The sequence below is a fragment of the Brugia malayi genome, assembly GCF_000002995.4.
Source record: "Brugia malayi strain FR3 genome assembly, contig: Bm_v4_Chr4_scaffold_001, whole genome shotgun sequence".
Taxonomy (NCBI): domain Eukaryota; kingdom Metazoa; phylum Nematoda; class Chromadorea; order Rhabditida; family Onchocercidae; genus Brugia; species Brugia malayi.
In genome coordinates this window covers 12353930-12378234 of record NW_025062478.1, presented here as the reverse complement: position 1 = coordinate 12378234, position 24305 = coordinate 12353930, and the positions used below count along the sequence as shown (strand labels likewise).

The 24305-nt window shown below is 29.8% G+C and overlaps 2 protein-coding genes across 5 annotated transcripts; both read right to left on the bottom strand.

The window, feature by feature from the left end:
• Window positions 1-7879: 7879 nt before the first annotated feature.
• Window positions 7880-9951, bottom strand: Bm7693 (DB module family protein; the record flags this gene model as incomplete). The annotated part of the gene is made up of 6 exons (XM_001895326.2): window positions 7880-8092; window positions 8370-8480; window positions 8837-8938; window positions 9405-9497; window positions 9741-9806; window positions 9886-9951. 6 exons carry the CDS (start codon window positions 9949-9951, stop codon window positions 7880-7882), a joined length of 651 nt encoding a protein of 216 aa, XP_001895361.2.
• Window positions 9952-12546: 2595 nt separating this feature from the next.
• On the bottom strand, window positions 12547-23571 carry Bma-sumv-2 (Uncharacterized protein; the record flags this gene model as incomplete). Of its 4 annotated transcripts, none has more annotated exons than XM_043082529.1 (30): window positions 12547-12732; window positions 12835-12944; window positions 13124-13235; window positions 13335-13412; window positions 13502-13685; window positions 13855-13952; window positions 14191-14328; window positions 14579-14683; window positions 14998-15175; window positions 15423-15638; window positions 15931-16065; window positions 16292-16373; window positions 16442-16591; window positions 16764-16980; window positions 17191-17276; window positions 17380-17680; window positions 18144-18272; window positions 18496-18610; window positions 19074-19405; window positions 19583-19666; window positions 19856-19984; window positions 20189-20281; window positions 20579-20690; window positions 21089-21470; window positions 21716-21886; window positions 22211-22409; window positions 22508-22685; window positions 22894-23018; window positions 23162-23299; window positions 23554-23571. In XM_043082529.1, 30 exons carry the CDS (start codon window positions 23569-23571, stop codon window positions 12547-12549), a joined length of 4581 nt encoding a protein of 1526 aa, XP_042938463.1. The 4 variants fall into 4 exon arrangements, with proteins under 4 accessions (XP_042938463.1, XP_042938464.1, XP_042938465.1 ...); XM_043082530.1 differs by having other exon boundaries at window positions 13487-13685; window positions 23168-23299; XM_043082531.1 differs by lacking the exon at window positions 23554-23571 and having other exon boundaries at window positions 23162-23257.
• Between the last annotated feature and the right edge of the window lie 734 nt (window positions 23572-24305).

The window sequence follows — 24305 nt, the reverse complement described above, 5'->3', positions numbered from 1 at the left end:
AAGAACAGTAAAGTTTATATGGAAACTACGTAGATGAGAAATTTTGCAACTAATACTGAAAATAATAATTGTTAGAAGATAGGATGTAAATTCAAAATTAATATGTGCTTATGCACATCTAATATAATATGATAGTTGACAACATCAAAAGCACTTGTTTCACGTATAATTTAGCAAGAAATATACTTTATTAATTAACATAGTGTTCGATCTACTTGTTAATTTGTTGATTCCTACAGCTGTAGAGAGTATTAGCTTAAAATTATGAATGCGTAATGAGACCGATCCAAAAACTTTTATAAACGACGAGGAAAACAACAAATAATGCTTAGTTATAAAATTTACATTACATGTTAGAAATATTCCGCCTTCCGCTCCTTCATATATCATTCGTCAATTCCGTCTTGTGAATATAATAATATGATAATAAGTAAAGAAAAGAGTGCCTTAGGCAAAAGAACAGCATTAATTTCTTCATTTATTTTCCTGTCAAAACAAATTTATTATTACAGAACTGAGACAAATGAAGAAAAAGATTTGTAATTGTTTCTATAAGTGAGGACTTATAGACAATAAAGGGAAATATACTTTAGTTAGTTGTCAACTTAAAATTAGTTTTATTTGGAGGAACGGATGACATTTAGAAATGGATAAAGAAGATGAAAAAAAAAAAAAGTAGTTATAATATCTCAGTGAGTAGACTGAACGATGAAATCACATTTTAAAAACATTTCATATCATCGAGAGTAATAGTATGTTAGAGAGAAGTACCAACAACAAAAACTAATTACTATTCTTAATACTATTGAAATTGCACTATTACGATTTCAATAACAATAACTGCTGCCTAAACAATATTCAAAATTACAGTAGTTATCACTATTGTTATTATTAATATTATTGTTATTGTTAGTGCTATTATTGCAATAACAACAAAGTAGCGACATTTATTATGCATAATGTTACGTAACTTTACGTGTAAATATTCCAGTAATATTACTACGTTATATTGACTGAAAACTATGTTAAATTATTACTGAATTGCAATACTGAATGCATGCAGAACATATGATGCATTGCACGCCAGAATAAGGATAATATGGCTATTTCAAAGGTGTAATGATGCATTTGATTTAAAAAAAAATAAGCACTAATTATGTTTCCTGTAGAACAACTTTAATTAATCGATAAAAAAAATTTAATAGAAAAAATCCCAGTAATTTCAAATTGCCGTTTGAATTAAGTGGTAAAGAGAAATTCTTTCATATGCATAAAAAATATAAGCAAGTAAATGAATTCAAATATAAGTACAAATATGAACATAAGTAAACAACAAATAAGATACATGTATACGTGATAAATGAACTCCGTAAATTCAAACTTTTTTTCTCTAAAGGGTAAGTTCCCCTCTGGGTAATAGCTTACCACTTTAACATGTTCAGTTAAATATATTTTGTGAGAAAAAGCTATATTTTAGTTTTCATTTGTGGAAAGTGAAATGCTGTAAATATTGTTGACTATATTCATTCAGTAAAATGCTATTGAATAAAAAAAAAAAAAAAAAAACTCATTGAAATTAAATAAATTAGTAGATGACGTAAAATGGCGCTATTTAAATGAGAACTATTAAAATAAGCAATATATAATAAATGATTTTTGAAGTTAATGTTAATTTTTTTTTTTTGTGAAATTTTTCAGTTAAAGAAATTTATTCTGAAATCGTTATTTATTGACAGTTATCATTCAATAAAGCTATAAATAATTGATTATTTGACATTCATTGATACAAAATACTTTTGCTATGCTACCTTAGCTAGAAATCCATTATATTAAAAATATTTTGTAAGGAATTTTTGAATCAAAAATTTAATGTATCATGCAATAAAGGAAAAAAGTAGAAATATATATTGCAAAAAATTTAATCACACAAAAAGAAACTCTTAACAAGTTTCGCTGTTTCAAATATTTCAATTAAACTAAGTGAATGATTAAGTATGCGTTAAGTTGCAAGGATAGAGAGTAATTCGAAGTCGGAACAATTTATAAAATAGTCTTATGAGGAGAAAAGAGCTAAATTAATCAATTCGAATGCAATTCATTAAGATCAAAAAAGACTGTAAATAAATTTAAATGTTATATTTGACCACTTATTATGCCCATTTTAATTATCTCCATTTCTTTTTTTAAATTTTCTTCAAAAAAAAAAAAAATTGCCAAAGTTTTTATACGTTTAAAAATCTAAATAGTAGCATTTCTGTGCAGTTAAATTCATAGTGCTTTGAACATTAGTTTTAAAAGAATTATTTCGTACGGGCAAAATATACAATAATGTTTACACTCATAAATCTTTTTTCATTCATTGGAGCTTAATTTTGGAGGAATTATTTCAGTAAGCAAATGAGCTTAATCAAATTTTAGCTGTAACAACATTATAAAGCACTAACAAAATACAGCAAGTTGGGCAGAGAAACAAATGAAAGAGAGAAAATTGAGCATTTCAAAGTTTTTTTACAAATCAAATTATGATTTGCTCAGAAGTTTTGAAATCCCGCAAATGTCAGCTACCGTAAAGAGATTTTAACAAATTATTAAATTATTTCCTCATATGTTAGACTAATTTAATTTCATTTTATTGTAAATATTATTTGCGAATATGCTATCAGAACATATGAGACAGCGACATAATAAATTATTCATTATCGATATGATCAGCAATTCAATCAATCAACTAATTAATATGAAATGATTTGGATAAATATGCTAGAAAGACTTTATGTGAGATTTAAATAGTTGAAAGAGTATATCAAATGTCGGATCAATCATTCATGATAAAATTATAAGCAAAAATGATGTAATGCAGAAGAATTTTTAATTACATATTTATGCTCAAAAGTGAAACGCTTTAGTCCCATCTTATGTAAAATTTGAAGTTTTAAAGCTTATTTTAATATATCCGATTCGTAAGCTTTTTCGATCAAAATAACTAATTTCACACTCAGTACTTTCATATTTAAGGCAAAGTTAAATGCAATTGAGAAAAGCTTTAACGCGCGCAAACTGACGACTCTGATAAGGATTAAATTCATTGAAAAACGATTAACAAATTAATGTGATGGAAATAAATAGATAGCTCTAATAGTTCATTTTCAATTTCAAATTTTACTACTAATTGATAATAACCATAATAGCAATAATAGTATTAATATTAATAATAAATAATAACAATAGTAATAGTAGTAGTAGTAGAAGTAATAATAATAATAATAACATAATAATAGTAGTAATAATAATGACTTTTCCATTAAAGTGAATAATAATAATAATGAATATTAATAATAATAATAATAATAAATTTGTCATTTTAAAAGTCTCCTAAGGCTTGAAATTTTAAAATGTTCTCTTCTACATAAAACTCAAAATAAATGAAATAGAATTCGAATGACAAAAATATGCAAATAATTATGTAAAACCATTTCTTATAGCTAAATTTGCTAAAGAATTATTACAAAAATTGAAAATAATATGTTTCCAATTACTAATGCTTATTAAGCACAGAAATAAAATGAAGAAAGAAAAGAAAGAAATTGGTATTGTTGAGAGAATCGAAATGATTTGCACCCAAATTTAAACACTTCATAAACAATTTCAATTGACTAAAAGCTCTTTTAACAAAGCTCATTCCCAAATATTAATTTCTTTCTGCAATTTTTTTTTTTGTGAAAATGAACTGAAACTAAATGAAGCATTTTTTTATGAGAAATATTTTGTTAAAAAAGCAGCAATCATGCAAATTTTAATAATTTTAAATAATATAAGGTTATAAAAAAAAATTTTTGACATATTTGAATTTCATTTTTTTGTTTTTCTTTTTTCTTTGAAATAACAAAATTATTTCTAAAGATAGTATCTTTATATAAGCAAAAGAAAATATTGGAAGTAAGAGGAGACACATCAACTATTCGCTTTTTTTTTTTTTATTTTCAAATCCAATAAGTAGAAGATTACTAATTGTTTTAAAGTTAAGAAAAGGACTTATGTGCTTAACGATGGTCTTAGTATCACTGAAAATTAGTTAAGTTTTCGAGAAAACAATCATCTCTGTGACAATGTAAATTCCCAATGAGCGATAATCTTTTTATCTTTTTATCACGTTAAAAGACTTTCACTTCCTCTGAACAATTATATTACTCAATAATTTGGGATTACACTATTTTTGACTCTTCGCCAAGAAATTAACCTATGTTTGTATTTCGACAGGTGAGAATTGCAGTTCAAAAGAACTTTAAAAATACTCTAAATGATTATCTTTGTATATTAAAATTTTTGTGTGCAATTGTAATTTCATTGAATAAGAGAGCCATGATAACATACAAATGACAAAATAAAGTTTCTGGAACATTAAATAATTGATAGCAGTTTTCCGGAGCACTTCAAAATTTCAAAAATCCAAATTTTGTGAAAGAATATTCTTGTCTCATTTTAGATTGGCATATACCAATTTATATATTAATGATGAGAAAAGAGCCATAGCAAAACAACCATTTTAGTCTTTCTATTTTTTTTTTATTCGGAAGATTTTCTCATACTTTGAGAACAAATGGCTCAAAAGTTTGCTCCTTAAGGATTTGTTCGTCTAAATTGATCAATTGTTGGACATTTGATAGCAAACAAACTTCTAACTAGAACTTTTCAACAAAAGGGACTAATAAAACAAGATATTAAGAGTTCAAGTTAGACAGCCATTCAAATTAATTTTTTTTTCTATAATTTAATAAATTTCAATATTGTTCTTCGCATTTACTATGTGATTTTCAGAATTTTCTTTTTTTTTTGGTGTTAATTTTACTGTCAAATTTTAACAAAGAAATGACAATAAGTGATAATGTCCATGTTATTCCTACATAGTAATAAAAAAATGACAGTCGAAATGAATTTATTTAAATGAAATGACACAGAGAGTAACTGTTTCCACCTGATTAGACCTTTTTTTTTGAGAACGAAGAATTTAGAAAAAAAAAAACTAAAAGAAAAGTAATCAAGAATCATTCAAAAGTTTAAAGTTCAAAGGAAGATGATAACCTGGCTTATGTAAGCATTTACTTCATAATGCAAAATGATAATTTATTAGAATAATGGAATAGATGTGACTGGAAATTAAAATGGGAAACTTTTCCTCAAGCAAAGTTTATCTACAAAGTGTCACTGAGAAAAATAATAGCTTCTGTTAGCAGATTGCCATAGTTTCAGCAAGTGATATGATATACACATATCACTGGAAAGGAAGAAATGCAACACTTCTGAGAGATCTCTTTCACTGAGATCTCTCAGAAGATCTGAATTTTTATCACTTCTTAATTTATTATCAATATATATATATATTATTGATATGAAATATGTTGTTGCTATGTATCATTGATAACAGCGGTAAAAATAACATATTGAAATTGAAAAGATTTTCATTTCAATGATATAATAGCTATTTAGCTAATGCATTATGAAAATTAAAACGATTCTGACATTTAATAGTAAATGTTCGTTCTTTTCTTACTTACTTATATCCATTTTTGTTATACTACTAATCAACTCTTTATCCTCTTTCTCTTTCTCTCTCCCTCTCTCTCTCTCTCCTAGTTTACATCTCCGACAAAACGAATAAAATATTGTAAAATTAAATTCTACAATCAATACTTACCTGCTACTTTTGCAAACAATAATTTCCATTAATTTTAAGAAGTAACTTTATGCATGCCATCGATCAATTTATGAAAAGACTCACCTGCTGATGGTTTCTATTTATGTGTTTCCTTTCCTTTCTTTTTACTTTTATCAATGAAAAAGTTTAAACTGTCAATGTGAATAGAAGCAAATGAGCACTTAAAAAGTGGCAAAAAGCTATTCTATATCTGTTATTTGCTGAGAAAAGCGCAAATAATTATTCATTGAAGTAATTCAATGCGATTTAGCACCTATACAAAGGATAAGACCGCCCTATGCTACCACTTTCATAGTTCATTTCTTTTCCGCAAAATCTCTTCAGAAAAAAAAAAAAAAAAAAAAAACATATATGTACATATATATTTCATTAATTCATATAATTTCAATCAATTCTGCTTCTAATTTCAATTTAAAATTTTCTAATTTCTTTACTCTTTTCACACACAAATGTGAATTCTTTAAATTCTCACTATCTATGATGGTTTTTGTTAGTTGTACAAAAGATTGAATCAGGCAAAAAGAATTATTTTTTAAATATCTATAATAGTTAAATAAAATTCCGGAATGAAATATATTTTGAATTACTAACAAATAAACACTGCAATACAATAGATTTTAAATTAAAATTACTTTTCTCACCTATTTAATCATTCCTAATATTTATATAAGAAATTAAAAGAAAAGAAAAAAGAGAGAAGAAACAAAGGAATAAAAAGAATTAATTATCAGTGATAAATGATATTTAAAAGCTTACTTCTTTCATCAAAAATGCCATTGTATTACAGTGAATCGTTAGAAATGTTAAGCCTTTGTATATAATCGTCCCAACAGTGCGGTAAATCGGATATGCAAGATTATTGCTTCAAATTTTATCTCTGCTAGAAGTCAACTTTAATTCTTAATAAACAATGGTTTGGATTTTGGAGTAAAGCAATAAATTCAGAAAATTTCTATTTTTTTTTTTTTGTCTTTGCTAGCTAAAAGTAAAACTGACATTTGACATTGAAAGTTTTAGGAGGAACATAAAAGCTTTGTTAATACATAAAGGCAGTTAAGATTACTTTTAAAGTAATATAATATAGCGTTTCTTCTCATCGTTTCCAATATTCATTTGCTCTCTTTTCTAATTCCTCCAAACTTCGCAACTATTCATTTTTCATTTGGGCGACCAAAAATGAAAAGTCAATCATATTTTTGAGAAAAGAAGCATTTCAAATGATAATAAATATTTTTAAGAGGTCAATGGGTCTCAACTTTTTGTCAATAACACAATTCTTTATCATCATTAATGGATTAAAAAGTAGTAATATCATTTTTCTTTTTTTTTCTCACTTCATTCAAGATTGTTTGGTATTTAATTTATATGCAATTAAATGCAATAATTTAAAACTAAAATTTTTCTGATATAGCAATGAAAGGCTCAAGTATACTCAAACGTTAAAATCTAGCTATAATTATAATCATTGATGCAAGAGAACAAAGATTTTATTGAATGATTATTAGCATATCTTTCATATGCTTCCTTGCTAAAGAAGGTCACGAGGTCAAAATACATTAATGTTTTTTTTTTTTTTTTTTTTGCTAAAAAGAAGAAAAAATATTCCTAAAATGCAGTAATATATTAAACAGCTAATGTAATTAGCACAAATAAGAAATTTGTTTACTAACTTGTTAACAAGCAAAATATTTACTATATCTGATTAGCAGTTGATAAGGAATATGAGAATTCAAAAAAGATAAGTTAAGTTAGATTATTTCATCTTTTAATAAGTTATTATTAGAGAATAGTTTACAATTTATAGTGTTAGCAATTTTGTTACAATTAGTTAGAATTATATTGTTTATATATTGAAATGATAGTATTTTATACTTTGATTAAGAAGTGGACATTTTTATGTTAGTATTATTTTAGTAGTAAAATGCAAAGCACTGATCATATCAATGTTATTATGGTAGAAGCGACAATTATAAAAGCAATGAATGTGAAAAATTCAATTAACCAAGCATAAAATCCTTAATCATTTTTTCTCATTTTTTAAATAACACACATCTTTCTCTTCAATCATTCCTTCTTCTTTAACCATTAATTTCAAGAAGTGTACATTTCATAGAGTATGAAGTTGAATTTCAGAAACTATTTTGAAAATATTTTATTTCCAAACTATCAATAATTATCAAATGGTGATGGTGGTTGATCAGTATTCAACTGTATCACACGATCAGAGATCGTCTTCGATTCATGTATTTCATATCTCTTAGATATTTCCGCCAGTTGGTAACGTCTTCGAGCCCAACGCCAAAAGCATTCTTTTATATTTTCAAATCGTTCGAAACATGGCAAATATGATGCATCAAAAATAGTTCCATTTTGTGTCCTCTAAAATATGTCTTATGTAGATGGAGACAGATGTGTGACAGAAAGAAATGTTTTGAATATGATTGCATATCATTCAAATTTAAAAAGCCTTTGAGAATGCTTTCTCTATGTACTAAAGATTGAATTATGCCTAACAAAATGTATTCTTATTTTATTTATTAATACACTCACAAAATCCATAAAGCAAATTTATTGGAAATTAAATTTATATGAGTGAAGAGAGACTTATCTGATCACAAAATATTAAGCATTTTTGTCCTGCAAACGTCGTAGTGACCCCATTCATGACACAACATTGACGATGGTCATAACCCTGTGCTGCACAAAAGTGAATATCACCAACTGATATCAGAGGACATGGATCTGCTTGTGTGAATATTTTTCGAAGCTAGAATATAATAATAAGTTGTATAAATTAAACCAACTTAATAAATATAATATAAAGCCGACTTAGCTAGCTGATTTTTATAAATGTTAGAAGTGATTTGATAAAATTATAGCTCAATGGCTTTGTAAGTGGATTTTTACAAGCAAGGAGGATTACTTTAAATGACAAAATAGTCATATTAATCCTGTTATGATCTGTTTTTATCATTGTTAAGACATTTTAGTTATTGATAAATTAAAACTGAAAAGATATAAAGGAATATTAAAAATTGATATTAGAGTAAGACATGTTGAAAAAAGAAAAAAGAAACGTTCTAATAAGTTGTAGAAATATTAACAAAAGGTTAGACAACATACAATATTCTGATTATAGCTAACATAAGAGCATTTCTGTAAGCAAACTTCTGGCAATCCTCGCTTACGACAACAGTCCAAAAATTCATCGCTTTCATCATTAATCTATAGCAAAGTTTCAAATTTTATCAATTTTCAAATTAATTTAATTGTTAATTCTTGTAAGTTAAGATAATCTAATAAAGTGATCTTGAGATCTTTTCAATAATATCACCATTTTTCTAATTCCATGTTCTTTGTTAACTAAAAATTCATCTCTGTAAGACTTTAAAAGAAAAGAAAAACCTGTTAGTATGGTTAGAATTATAATTTCAATTCAAAAACAAAGTTCAAATTATATCTAAACTTCATTAATCTTCTTGATATAGTTTTTTGATTTATAATTAAGCAAAAGATTGAAATTATAATCTCTTAAGCAAATATCATTTGGTATTTAATTTTCAGAAGAACAATATCATTCTTTTTAGGTGGATCAAGTTTTTTGCGTTTTGTAAGAAGACTGGTATGAAAAAAAAAAAAAAATTCTAGTGTAAGATCATGAAAAAGAGAAATTTAATTGAAATGCAAAAACCGTTGAGATGAAAGGTGGTTCCAATCGAGCTTGATAAGAAAATTGCAATTCATTATCATTTCTTTCATCTCGTACTTTTAGCGATTTTTCAAACTGTGAGAGAAATCATTTAAATTTAGCAACTTCTTAAAAGTCAGAATTGTTTTTAGAAATTCAAAATTCTATTTTTTATGCAATCCTCTAATCAATTCTTAATTGAAAATAAAAAAAAAAAAAACTGATCAATTTTTAATTTAAAATAAACATAAAATTTAAATTCAAAGTTTGAATTAATAAGTAATGAATAAGCTTAAAAAATCTACAATTTGAATTTACAAAAAATTGAAACATACTTACATCTGTTGCCGAGCAAAAAGGATCTGAGTAACATTCATAAAAGCTGCGACCACCTAAACCAATACACTGAAATTATAAGAACGATAAATAATTTAGTGAAATAAAATTAATAAATAAAGAAAATAAAATAAACAATCAAACTTACAGCATAACTTATCCAATAGCTTTGTATTAGCAGTACAGTAATTAGAACTACTGATAACTTTCCCATAATACCGCAATTTTTATTGTTGATAAAAATTCATGAAAGAAAACAGATCATATTAGATCAGATTGAATCATTCGTACAATTATCACTCATCTGTAAATTTTTTCAGCTACTTTCAAACAGTTTTATTGAGCACTGCTTATATTCATTCGTCCAAATGTCTCCTTCCAGTGTTCATACTTGATGACATCACTTCTGATCCATCAATTTCTATTCCAATTAATTTACTTTATGCAATTTTTTATTTATCTCTCTAATTTTTTTAAATTATTTTACTAGCTTTTCCAATCCATAATATAATGTTTTAGCATGGATAATCAATTTAAACATAATAATACTCATTCATTTGAGGTATTATTGCAAATAAATATTAATTATTCTGTAGTAACAATTAACTAATGAATTAAAATCATCTAATTGCTGGTATTTTCCAAAACAAATATCAACTGCAAAAGGAATTTTACTGGAACATATGCAAGCGATAATCGATGAATGTTGAATGTTACGGGTTGAGAGGAGAGGAGAATGAGAAGAGTACATTAATGGGTTATCACGATTTTTACCTCCTGTTAACTACTACTAGTTTATCCTCTCTGCTGTAGAGAGAGAGGAGACTTGTCCTCAACATTCTGTTATTCTTCAGTCACCTTTACTCCCTTGCATTATAGTACACGGACCGGGAGAAGAGCAGAAAAAGGAAAAACCAGCATACGGTGACATTACCCATTTGTCATCTTTCACCATACTGGGATTTTTCTAAAGGAAAATGTTGCAACCTAACGATAGAAATGATTTTTTCTTTTTTTTTCTTTACTCAACCATCATCTTCTGATTAATATGTGACTGTCATCTTTCTAATTCATTAGAATTTTCGTAGCATATCACTCTTCATTTATGATTTTGTATATTAAACTCTTTCATGTGCTGTCACTGATCAAATCGTTCATCAGTCAGTTTCAATCTTAGCCATATACAATTCATTATGAAGCCATCATCTTACTGATGATTTCACAAAAACAAAAAGCTATTTATATGATTTGAAATAATAGCTACATAATCGCAATATGCACTATTTGGATAAGAATATATTGGTGTTATAATTATGCACTGCTTGCATTTGCTTTTTTTTTCTCATTCACTTTCTATTTCCAAAAGGCAAGAAATAGTTTTCACCGTTTAATTTTATAAGGCTTCATTTTTATAAACCTCTAGTGTATCCTTCCAGGTTCAGAAGGCAAATTATAATTTTTTAATTAAACCTTAATGAACAAGATCGATGACACTAACCAAAGGCTTTCAACATATTTAATTAATATGAACAAAAAAAAGTTATTTTATACTTTCGATATTTAAAAGTCATTCCACTCTTGTGCAGAGAAAATCGAAACGATAAGTTTTCTATGAATTTTAGTGACAGCGAAGGGAGAAGCTTTTAGCCTCCTAATACAATTTGTAAAACAAAAGCTTCATAAATATATATATATATATATATATATATATATATATATATATATATATTCAGAGAACATTCAAAACCAAATCAACAATAAAATTAACCTATACCACACATTATGGACAAAAAGAGCTGGAAATACAACATCTCTGTAAAGCTTTTATGTTAGACATAAGGCAACAAAATAAAAAGCTATCTTGGACAAAAGTTCTCTTCTTTGCTCCCCAAAAGAAATCAATAAAAAAAATTTATAAATCAGTTTTCAATTAAACTAAAGATGGATTTTAAACAATAACAGTAGTATTAATGTTGATTTAACTCTTCTGTCGTGAAATGCAAAAGACTTCAGTTGTAGGGTAGTATTTGGTGCAACAAATATCTTCAATGTTTATGACAAGTGCAGAATCATGGTGCTTTTGTGAGAACATCGCATTAAATAATCAACTGCATAAAAAATGCGAGCGATTATTACAGTGACTATTTTATCTCATTTCTACACACCATCTGATTTCCATAACGTTTCAATTTAAGTAACTGAAAATGCAACGTAGAAGAATTGAATTATATGCATTAGATATAGTACAATTCATTTTGCTATTTCAATGTGGAAGAGTTACTAGTTGATATGTTACTCGTACAGCTTTACAATATTTGGCGATTAGGGAAGCTATATGAAAACAAGAAGTCACATATTATACATATATAATGATGAAGATAAAGAATCGTAATGAGATTCATATTTTGCTCAAAAATTTAACCGATATTAGTCCTGTATGGAATGTCTGTATCCAAAATATTTCTTATGAATGCTTGTCAACAGAAGTATTCAGTGAACTGAAAAGAAAAAAGAGATAAATAATGTTTACAAATAAATAATAACAAATTTATAGGTCATACAACAGCTGAAAGAAATATACACTACGAAATTTATATCTACTTATTTCCTTTTAATCATTCCCATATATCTCATATAATAAAATATATGTAAAAAAATCGGAGAAAAACCCATTGGGAAAAAAGTGATTTACTCTTCCCTTAACATTATATTTGTCATAAAATGCTATTTTTACAGAAATTCTTCGTAATAAATTATGATAAATCTCTAAAAATAACATTTTAAATACATACTTGTCAGTTACACGCCTTCATTTGCCAGCTTTTAGTGTAGAACCGAATTTAATAGATTTCGCCTGGTTGCCCGAAAAAAGATTGGATGTACGCAGAACTGACAAATCCATATCGTTCACTTCAACAAGTTTCAGTGGATGCAAGCGAAAAGAGTGAGTAGTTGACGAGGAACAATACAATTGTAGAAAATCGACTACATCATCCTAAAAAATTTCTCTTACTTAAGATATTCCAAAATGATGTAAAAAATAAAATATTTCAGTATCGATACTTCTTTACTTAATGTTGCAATAAGTGAAACACACTAATAAGGCTCTTTGTACAGTTCGGTGAGTAAATCGTTCGATAGTTAGCCGCAATGTTGAAGGATGCAAATCACAGTTTGATGAACCAACAACAATTACTCCTGTGGGAGCTGAAAATTACAATCAATTTCACTAGGTTTTTATTTATATTCAATAAAAGATTGTTAAGCTGCTTTAATATTATACACTGTAAGTAGAATATAAAGTAGAAGAAATTTATTAAAGCATTCAGCAAAAGCAATACACAATTTAGCTTTATAAAACATGTTAAGGAGCTGAAGCAACCAACCAATCATTCTCGTCGCCATAACCTGCAGTTCACGAACATCACAATCAGTAGCCTGATCACCAACAACAAATAATGTTGGACAATATGTAAGCAGTATATCATCGTCAACATCCTAAATCAGTAATATCTATGAATTAATTCGAGTAATTCCAAGCATCACATCGAAAATATTTTAACTAACCAGGATAAAACAATGAGAAAAACAACTTACACCCCTTGGTCCATCGGCCGTCTTCATCGGGAAGGCAAAGTTGATAATAGCGGATACATTCGGCATACATTGAACAACCTGAAATATAATGCCATTCGGATCAGCCAAAAGTCTATCATTCAACAAATGCATTTTTAAAATATATAACTTACCTGGTGGTTTATAACACAAGATGTTCCCCAACCAACCAAAACAATTTTAAGGTCTGGGTATTTGCGATGCACTTCCACTACTTTGCGCGATACTAATCGGATACAGTGATCAACAGCTTCACATATAGATATGTCTTGCGTAGCTGGCAAATTCAGCCGTATTGGCTCCACTCTATCCGCTACATTCGGAAGTAAAACTCTAAAAAAAGAATGGAAAATTAGATCATAGTATTTCGTTGATAATTAATCGTCAAGAAAAAAACATGTTTCAAAGTTGCGCATTCTAAATATTAGCGAAACGATATCTAGAAGTAGAGTTTAAATAAGTAAACCTGAAAAATGTAACACACACACCAAAAGGTACTTACCGAAACATGTATTCGTGTGATCTTGATCTTGAGCGATATTCAGTATGTGTGAAAGTAGGTGAAACGGTCAGCAAACAGATATTTTTCGCATGTCTTTTCTGGAAATCTTTCATCTTTACATTTGCAATGATCTGCTTTAAAATTAATGAATACATGAAGATCTCATGCTCAAATCTAGCATCTTTAAAAATAGAACAAAAGTACGACGTATGCTTTTCAATTGCTGCAAAAAATGCCGCATATTGGAAGCTAAAAAGAGGTTTCAACCAGAATTCAACAATGAAAAACACTAATTAAATGGAATCCGACATGGAGCTCAATGAAAAAAACTCTTACAGTAAGTGTTTTGCAGATAGCAACTGTTTGTGGATCAAGCACTTTTTCAGAAATAAAGTCCTGAATACAAATATTCATTTTGTTTAGAACTTTGTCGGTATCGCTTTGCTCCAGAAGGAAATTCAATAGATAGCGCCCCTAGAAATATTTCACTTTAAATCTGAAAGCGAAAATCTTAATAAAAAAATAAAGCTTTTCAAAACTCAACTCATTTGGATAAAAGAGAATATTTTTTCATTCAGGTGTGTAGAGAACCAAAAAAACTTTCAGCTTGAAAAAAATTCTGTATTTGGCTATTTTTCCTAGCATCATAAGTAAAATCGAAATTCATAAATCATCAATTCAGACTACAATTTAATTTCTTGTAAATATCAAACATAGCACTAACTATTGTTTTGCAAAACCTCAACAAATCAATGTAAGTAGCCAACATTGGTACAGCCAAGTGTTTAAGTAATATTTGATGTGCCCATTTTGCATTCTCCCGCTGATCCTGACGTAAAAGAACAATAATTAGAAAGTACACAGACTAAATAAGTTATATTAAGAAAGTTAGAAACAAATACAATCACACTAATCAATGGAGCAAAATGTAATTTACTCATAATTAGGCAAGATTTCACTGCTTTTGCATGAAATCTCTAAATCAACTGAAATATTAAAATATACTAAAACACATGAGAAAATTAAAAAAAAGTCTATTCGCTGATTCTTCTGCTGCATTTCTTCTTAACAGAAATAAGCTGTATGATTTGTTCAAAGAATATTTGGTAAATAGCAAGTTTCTATAAAAGTGTGCAGTGGAACCTTAGTGAATAGCAAAACTTTATCTCGTAGTCGATGGGCATTCTTCACCATCGTATTGTAGCGTATTGAAGCGCCACCAAATACATTCTGTGATGAAATTTCGGAGCAGTATTGCGCCGAAACAACGGTTAGCATATCATTCAATAAACGTTTTCGATCCAGTACTTCGCTTGTAAATCTGAATTAATAAAAAAACCTAAGTCACTTCCGAAACTCAAAAGCTGCGGACAACTGATTAGCACAGTTAAGTTCAAAATAACAGCTCAAAACTTATCCCTAAATTCTCCTAACAAGTCACCAACAAAATCATTAAGCGTTTTTTTTTTTTTTTTTTTAATACAAAGATTTGGTCTAGTTCCTCCTTATTAAATCTAATTTGATTTCTAAGCTACCTCAAACATGCAAAATTTAAACTATGAACATACATTGTTTTAACATTGTCCAATGTCAGCAGATATCCATCGTTTTCAATTTTTAATTCATCCTCGTTATCCACTTCTGGTCGCGGTATGATCTTGTTGATTTCAAATGCTACACTAATTGATAAACGCCCATCCGGTACCTCATCATCACCTTCAGCAGCTAATTCTGAATCCACATCCACAATTACATCCCCGCCATCTTCTTTTTTTAGATCATCACTGAAATCATAAAATTGCAATACTTCATTCAGTTATCAAACACAAAAGCAGTTTCTCATTTTTTCCAGTTAATTAGATTTGAAACTATTTAGTCCGCTTTAAATAAAACAGAAAGCGACAAGCTAACAGTTTTCGACAAAATTCAAAATCAAATAACAATAAGGTTGTGGTCTAGTCTTGGTCTGCCAGAAAAGATTTGGTGCAGTACTTTGTCCCAACTTCAAAAAAGGCGTAAAGAAATTGGTATCGTGAATATAATTTCTTATCTTTTGCAGTCCAAAAAATTACAAACCCTCTTAGCAAAATCTCTCGATAGAAAAATGACGGATTATCGTCGCCTGAACGACTTTTCAAACCAATGGCAAGTGGATTAAGTTTTCGACGCTGAGCAATACGTTTGAAATACGGCATGTTTTGGCACGACACTCTAGAAATTGCAATTAAATAGCATGAAAAAATTTTTTAAACCCTAAAATTACATTATATTATAGGTGACAAACCAAATTCTTAACCTTGGATAAACCGTGATGGTATGTAAAGCTTCCGATTTTCAAATAATTTGTAAAGCTGGTGTGACTTTTTCAGACGAACCAAGCAGTGAGACCTTTTAGCAATATAACCCCCAAATCAATCGTAACATCTCGCAAACTTACTTTTGCCTTGTTTTGTCAGAAGTTGGCTTCGAGTCTATTCGTTTGCTTCTTAATCGAGTAGAAGCATGAAATTCATTTCCCTCTGGAATAAAATGCTTGCTTAATCAATCCGGATCAATGACACAAATCCCAATTTCCAAATAATCTCACCAGATTTTGCAGCATCAACATCAACTGACACACTACTTTTCCGTCGACCTTTTGATATTGACTGCGACAGATTTGAAGACAACTCGTTAGTTCCTTCTGAATCTAAGCGTACTCTGCGGCGACGTGTATTTGTAGAGCTGATTGTCATATCTAAAATTAATATTCGCATCATGTTGGATAAACAGTGCTTTTTTTTTTTTTGATTTTGCATCACAAAATAGCAGGTATATTCGGAAATTAAGCAGTTATTATATATATTGAGCAAGTGTCATATGAAGTGCCAATATTTTCTAATCGATAGACATGGATTGAGAAGAAATACCTTGCTCTGGTCCTTCAGATATTGATGGAACTCTTCCATCTCGCATCGAACAATTTGAAGGACGCCTTGTTTTTTCTCCTGAATGTACTTCTTCCGCAGCACTTCCAGTGTTCTCTGCCTTAATCACCTCAGTCAAAGCTTTCTTCCTGGCTCCATCATAAGATCCATCATCGTAATATGTCAAATTACTGCTTCTGGGGTAAGAATTGATCTGATCCTTGAATTATATATAATGAGTTGTTAAGGAGTATATTAAACTGTGATATAAAATAAACATTAATTCATGAAAATTTTAGAAAAGTACGGTTCAAATTTCAGTATGCTTGCTATACAATATTGAAGGTACACTGTGACTACACTGAAAATATGAACACCTGTAATGCGTCAAATCAAATAAAGGAAAACGTTATGAACGAGAAAACATTACTTTTCCTTCTTCGGAATCATAAATACTTGTGTCAAGCTCCAACTGTTCGCCAAACGATTGCTGAAGTTTGTCATCAGCATGTTTGCCTAAATATGCTATATTACTTAAACAATATATATAATTCTTTATGCTTTTAAAAGAAAGAGCCATGAACTAGTCGAAATTTTGCAAAATAAAGTAAAAACTGACTATCCGTAATCGAATTTTGTCCCCGTTTTCGTTTCTGTTTCGATGGCAAGCATCCTGACGAAACAGCATCACGATTCTCTACACCACTTCTGAGTTTGGCAGCACCATCGGATTCAACAGAATCAAAGACATTTAGCTGCGTCACTGCAGGAGTTTTTACGATATTTGACTTACGCCGTCGACTAAACAAAGATGGGTAGAGTTGTTCGTATGAAATCGGTCTTTTACGTGTAGATCGACCAGTCGATTCGCATTCATGCCCTTCTTTGAAAGCTGGATCTAAGTTAGTACTACGGCATTCCTGAAAATATCAGTTTTCGGTATCTGATTGCTGAATTTGAAATTCACGAATATTCTGCTGTGATTTCATGACAAAAACATATGGGCCATATACAAACTGACTTATGCCAGAATCATTTATTAATGATCACTGAAAGCAGAAAATGAATGGATATTACAGTTTTGTATTATTGTTTTCTATGAATTCATCTGAAAAGCACTTAAATACGTTATTTATCCTAATATTATATATACTATGCGTTTACCAAGTTTCAGTAAACCGTGCTGTTAGAAATGAATTAGTCAACAATTTTCCAGGATAATGAAGGTAGAACAGACTACTAAAGCAATTCGAATGTTTCTATGCTTCTGGATGTAGCGTTCTGTAAGGAAGTTATAACAATCCTTCCGTTGTTGTAGTCTGATAGGTGCACATTAGAATAATATGACACTAAGGCTGAAAGAGCGATACAATAGAAGAGCACCTGGGGATGCCCTGAAGACGACAGCGGTGATGGATTCACATCACCAAATCCTTCGTGAACAGCTGACGGAGTTGCTTTTATATCTTCTTCATGGTTGCTGCCTATCAGTACTGGTGACGGAGGCAAAGTCTGTAAAAAAGCAACTTGTTTGTTAAATTATTAGTCCTAAGATTTTAAATTATTACGAACATACATATAAGCAAAGGCTCGTTTAGGATCAGGATATATGAGAAATGACTTATCATATACCAGAATATTATTATGCCTCTTTGAAATAGATCATCCTAAATTTAGCACAGAAAGTTTCCATTTTGAAATTCAAACATATGGACATGAAATATCAATTACATACATAATCCGAATTAGACAGTGCAGACGATTTCCGGTTTGATGGAAAACGAGAATTTGTATCAGTTTCTTTGTTACTAAGTGAGCATTTCTTTTGATCTTCTTTGTTTCCCATTGACCTGTAACAAATTAGTAAAAATAGCAGTTAAAAATTTTGTAAACAACAGACAACAAATTCTCACAAAAAAGAATTAACCCAAAACTACTACCTCCTAAAATTAAACAGAGTAACAAAAAAAAAGCAATGCATGATATAGCAATTGATCAAAATAAGCTAATATAGGGCAATGAAACTTCCAAACAATCATATGCAAATAATTCATAATCTCAGTAGATTTTGATAAGTACAAAAGGAATGTCCTGAGTCTACTAATAGAAATGATTTTTCCACTGATTTTGGGAACAAAATAAAGAATGGGATTTCAGCATCGAATTTCAATCATATGCTGAAGATATGATGAGGATTTTCTCTCGAAGTATTTACAAACAAAATTACGCATTCGCGTAAATTGAAGGTTCACGGATGATTACACATGCACCATAATCCAAACATAAAAAAAAAACCATAAAAAGGAAACCCACCTCTTTTGTCTTGCTTCTACAGCAACATCACTAGAGCTTTCCGCTGATGTTACACCTGTTCGCTTTTTCAACGTTTCTTCAAAGCGGTGTATTCTGCTAACAGGCAATGGGGGAGAATAATCATGTACTCGCGCAGGACGACGTTGACGTGGTTCGCGTCTTTGTGGTATACGTATACGCAATGGTGGAACGCGACGTGACTCTTCTGCTGTAACCGTATTTGGACGCCGTAACGGTTCCATTATCAAACTAACACTCAATGAATGTGTTATACACACCTGCTCTACCAGTTTGGTGACGACATTTGTTACAATTTCATCCGGATCTTTTTCCTAAAATAAATGGTATATATAACAAATTATTTGTAGAAAAAGTAGAAAGTTCACATTAAAGATGTAAAAGACAAAATCCATTGCTGATTGAGGGATTCTGCCGTAAAATATTAACATAAAAATCATCACTAACCAAGAAAAGCAGTCAAAATAGCAACAATGAAAACGTTCACTTACCTTCTTTCCTTCAAAAAACCGATTATCAGTATCACAAGAATCCTCTTCATCACCGGTTTCCACAATATGTAAACGCTCACCATCCTAAAAAAACAATTTTTTTATAATTACTATGCTTCGGAATTTTACAGAACTCTACGTCTTAAGAAATTAGCTTCTTTTGATCATAAAAGATAAATAATGTAAATAAATTTTGCAAACAGTTTTTCTATGTCACTTTTTAGCATCTTTTACTTTACTTCCTAAAGTTAAAAAAAAAAAAAAAAAACCAACATCATAATCATCTTTTTCAGTATCAAAAATATTATCAATTTTTCTGGCACCACTAGTTTGAGCTTGATTTGTATTATTGAATATCATCGACGTACCCGAATCCAAAACCTCAATTTTTGAATCGTCATGCTAAAATGAATTTATTTTAAATGAATGAACTGGATTATTTTCTAAAAGATTTCGACAATAATCTTTATAAGTTGAATGAGTGATAAAATTTTACTATATATTATATCAACAGATAATTAAAGAACTGGAACTTTTCTGATGCTTTCTTTCGTCTTATTTCAACAGTATTGCGCTATTCTCGCAATATTAATGAAATACACTCACTTCATCAGTCTCATTGCCACGATCATCGCTGTAACACAGTGAGTGTGACACATTTGTCACATGCGCTGTAGACTGTGATGCAACTGGCGCCGACTGAAATTTGGTTAAAAATACATTTCAAATTATTTTAGTATTCTCCAGATATAATCTCTGATCATAAATCTAATAACTCGTTATTTCCTAGTGTTTACATGAAGAAAGAATATCTTATGCAATAATGTTTCTATAATGAATTTCATGAGGTGGAACCCTAAACATATACCAATTTTTGAAAAAAATTTCTCCTGTAAATAATATTATTAAACTCAAAATGTGAAGATTTTTCAATAATAGTACAAATATTAGGATAATTAGTCCCATTTCTAAATTAGAAAAGATGTAAATCCTTACTTCTCTATTTGAATCCTTTAACGAGGTTTCCGAAGAGGATAAGGTCAAGGGATCATTCTTCGGTAAACTTGAGTTTGGTGTATTTTCACCAACAGCGATATGAAATGCAAAGCTAAAAAGTGAATAATTATGTAAAAACGGAAATTCACAATATTGAAAGGAATAGCTAAATTAAAGCGCAAACTGTGATGTTAGAAAACCATTTGTAAATTTCACAATGCAGTTAAAAAATTTATCCATTCCAAAAAATTTATATCAAGCGCCATTTAATTTTAACAGGACTTATTGACTTTAATGTAACACATGCTTATATCAGCTTCTTAAATCATTATCCTGCATGTGTCAACATTTTTAAAACACAAATATGAATAATCGGTTCATTTTCTATTAAATCATTGTTTATGTGCTTATTTATTCGAAATACAAGCGTGAACACTTATGTAAACAATAGCGTTTACTATTTCCAAAGTTTGACAAAAAAAAAATCAGTTACTCCACAAGAATTCCTACTTCTTACGAGGCTTGCCTCGTTTCAATTTGATCAACGCTGCTCTTTTCCGTGGCTTCCCTTTTGTTGTCTTTGAAATTGATATATTTAATGGAGTCGGCGATTCTTCCTTTACAGCATACCGTACCGGTATTGCCGCACTTGAAGTAGAACTTATTTTTCTTGCAGTAGAATTCATATTCAATCGCTTCCACCCTCGGCGGTACTTTGACTCATTGTGTGATTTTGAGGTTCCTATCTCATCTTCTTTTTGGGCAGAAATGGCAACGTGTTCAGTATTCATCGCAATGTCAAGTATTGATGAGGTTTCTTTTTTTAACTCATTTTCAACATCATTTTCAGAAGACAACTGTAAGGAATTAACATCGTCCGAATCCCTGCCATCTGAAAATTGAACTTCGTAAAGAGGATTTAAAAATCAGAAATAGACAAAAGATGCCGAAAAGCGAAAGATAACTAAAGTAAAGCTGTCATTAAAATTATTTATATTATAATAAAATACAGATATATAACTATACTGGACTTGAGCCTTTCATTTTTAATTTATAGGAATTTTTTATCCTCATAAGCTAAAGCTATTCAAAACGTAAGAAAAAAAATCTTTCCTAGGTCTAAAAATAAAACCAAACCATGTAAATTCAGAGAAACTGTCTCTGACTTCGATTCATCCGCAAACCGTTTCTTATACTTCAAGGTAAAGCCAAACGGCAGTGAAAATTCTCTAACTTTCACCTTGCACAAAATTTTCGTCAAATCCGACAAGTAAACAGTTTCGGTTATTCTTCTCGGACCGATCAATACTAAATATAAAAAAGTAACTAAGATTTCACTACAATTGAGCATATCACCATGAATTTTTAAGGTTTTATTCATGTTTTAGAATCTAACAAAGTCTAGCGAACATAACTTAAACTATTGTCAACTAAACACAATTATTACAGTCAATGAATCGTTTATCAATATTCATTTATTCCGAAAAATTATGGATGGTGCAAGACAATAAAATGAAAAATAATAATGTGCTAGATTATTCACCAAGTGATCAAACTTATCAGAAGTCTATCAAATTAGTAGAACGGAAAGCTAGTGTCAGAACTTGATTACAAATAAGATTAAAAACGAACTTTTCGCAGTTTTTCGGGCAGGTTCAGGAGAAAATTGACGTTTAGGAACAGTCAAGCGAGTTCGTGAAATCGGACTATATGAATAAACACGAGGATTTCTGCGTTTCACATCATCTGGTGGTGTAGGTTTAGTAAAAATACTGTAGCTGTCATCAATTTCAGGTGGGGGAGTTGTTAATGTCAGCGACGATTTTAAGCCCTAAAAAACTTGCAAAATAATTTAAAATCTTCCTTCTATCATAATCTTTCTTCTATTTTCCGTTTCCTTTTCAAGAAAAAGAGAAAAAAATCTTTTACCACTGAATCCTGAAATCGTGTATTATCAGATCTCTGTTTTTTATCTTTCGATACATTAGGTATACTGTCATCATTAACTGAATTAGCATGGTCCAGTTTATCATCCGTCAAAGATAACGGCGGAAATTCTGCCTTCTGTGAAGCTCGATCTTCATCATCTCTTCGCCTTCGCCGTTTTCTAATAACAAATGAAATTTATAAATTCAGACACATCAAACAAAACTATTAGTCAAGTACAATGACAAATGAGCTGTATATCAGGAATGATAAAGATGTGAACTTCATTCTTTTGAATCTCTATTTTTGTGGCCTAACTTTCACGAATGCAAAAAACGACAAATTATCTTCGTAAAAACAATAATATGAAAACTGAAACTATCCCATACTTCATTTCGTCTTGTGAGATCGATGGTTTTTTTCTTCCTGAATTTACCTCTACAGCAAACTGACTACCACATGCATCAACAGAAGAACAAGGTTTAGAGCATCCTTCCATTCGAAAATCTCGTCCCTAAAAATAAGTTTTTTAAGGCGTCTCAGCAAATATAATCTTATATATGAATATCCCATTTTTCCCTACATTATCTTGAAACACAACCTTTAATCGCTCTATTGAAAAAATGGGATAAAAAATCTGTTCACTGAGACAACAACCTTTACTTGCTCATCATATCGTACTTGTTCGCTATCAATCGCCAACATTGCCTCCAGTTCTGCCAGATCCAACGCTAAAGCACCCTCTACGTCCATCTGATCCCTGTCTTTCCTTCTACCACTATCCCCACAACCACGCTAAATCACCCAAAACACTTTTAATTTTCTGAACAAAACTTGCATTATGCTGGATTGTCACTTCATGTCTTACAATTACTTATTTTACAACATAAAGAAACGAAATAGTACTCATGAAGAAAGAAAAACAATTTCTTTCAAGCTATTCCAGCCTTGCTTCTTTCTTTTGCATGAAATATCTCATTTACAAACAATTGTGACAGGAAATATTATTGAAATGATAAGTATAGGAACGTTAGGCATTTTTCACTTACCGTAGGTTTTGCAGACATTCTTCAAAATAAGAATGATCTGAAAGAATGCCCAGAGATAATTAGTGAAGTTGAATGAAGTAAATAGGAATCAACATATCTCTTTGCGGCAAAGAATATGGATACTATCTTATGGAGGAAGGAATTACCTTACCCCACCCAAATGTTAGGTAAAGTTTTATGGGAAACAAGACTAAAACCTGCAAATACAAAATGCGCCCCGGATGAACCTTAGCAAATTCAACAACAAGCGATAGCTCGCTAAGATGCAGCCGACCGATTAGGCCATTGTGCAAAATCGACGATCTCACTGAATGCTTTCTGATATTATTTATCGCTTTGCAGCAAAGAATATGCATGCAAGAAAAAGGAAGGAGTTCGAGTATAATCGTTATCTTACCTTGCTCAATTGTTAAGTTATTAGCCTATCAATGATTTGAGAAATAAGTAATTGTCAATGTCTGATAAATGGTTTGCATGAAAATATCTTCGATAAACTGCAAATGTCATTTTGAGTTTGCAATTTATACATGTCAAAGGTATATGAAGTTGTTTGCTCATAGTTCCAATTGTTTTGTTTTTTTTTCATATTCCTATCACTTGAATGCCCTTACTCTAGCATCGAATGTCTCTCTCGGGAAGAGTATTTTCGCACTGACACTATATCAGTGAGTGATAGGCTTGGTCCTCTTTTCAGGCCGTGTGAAGAGCGATTTCGGATATTTTATCTTAAATGGTCAGAGAAATGGGCAGAT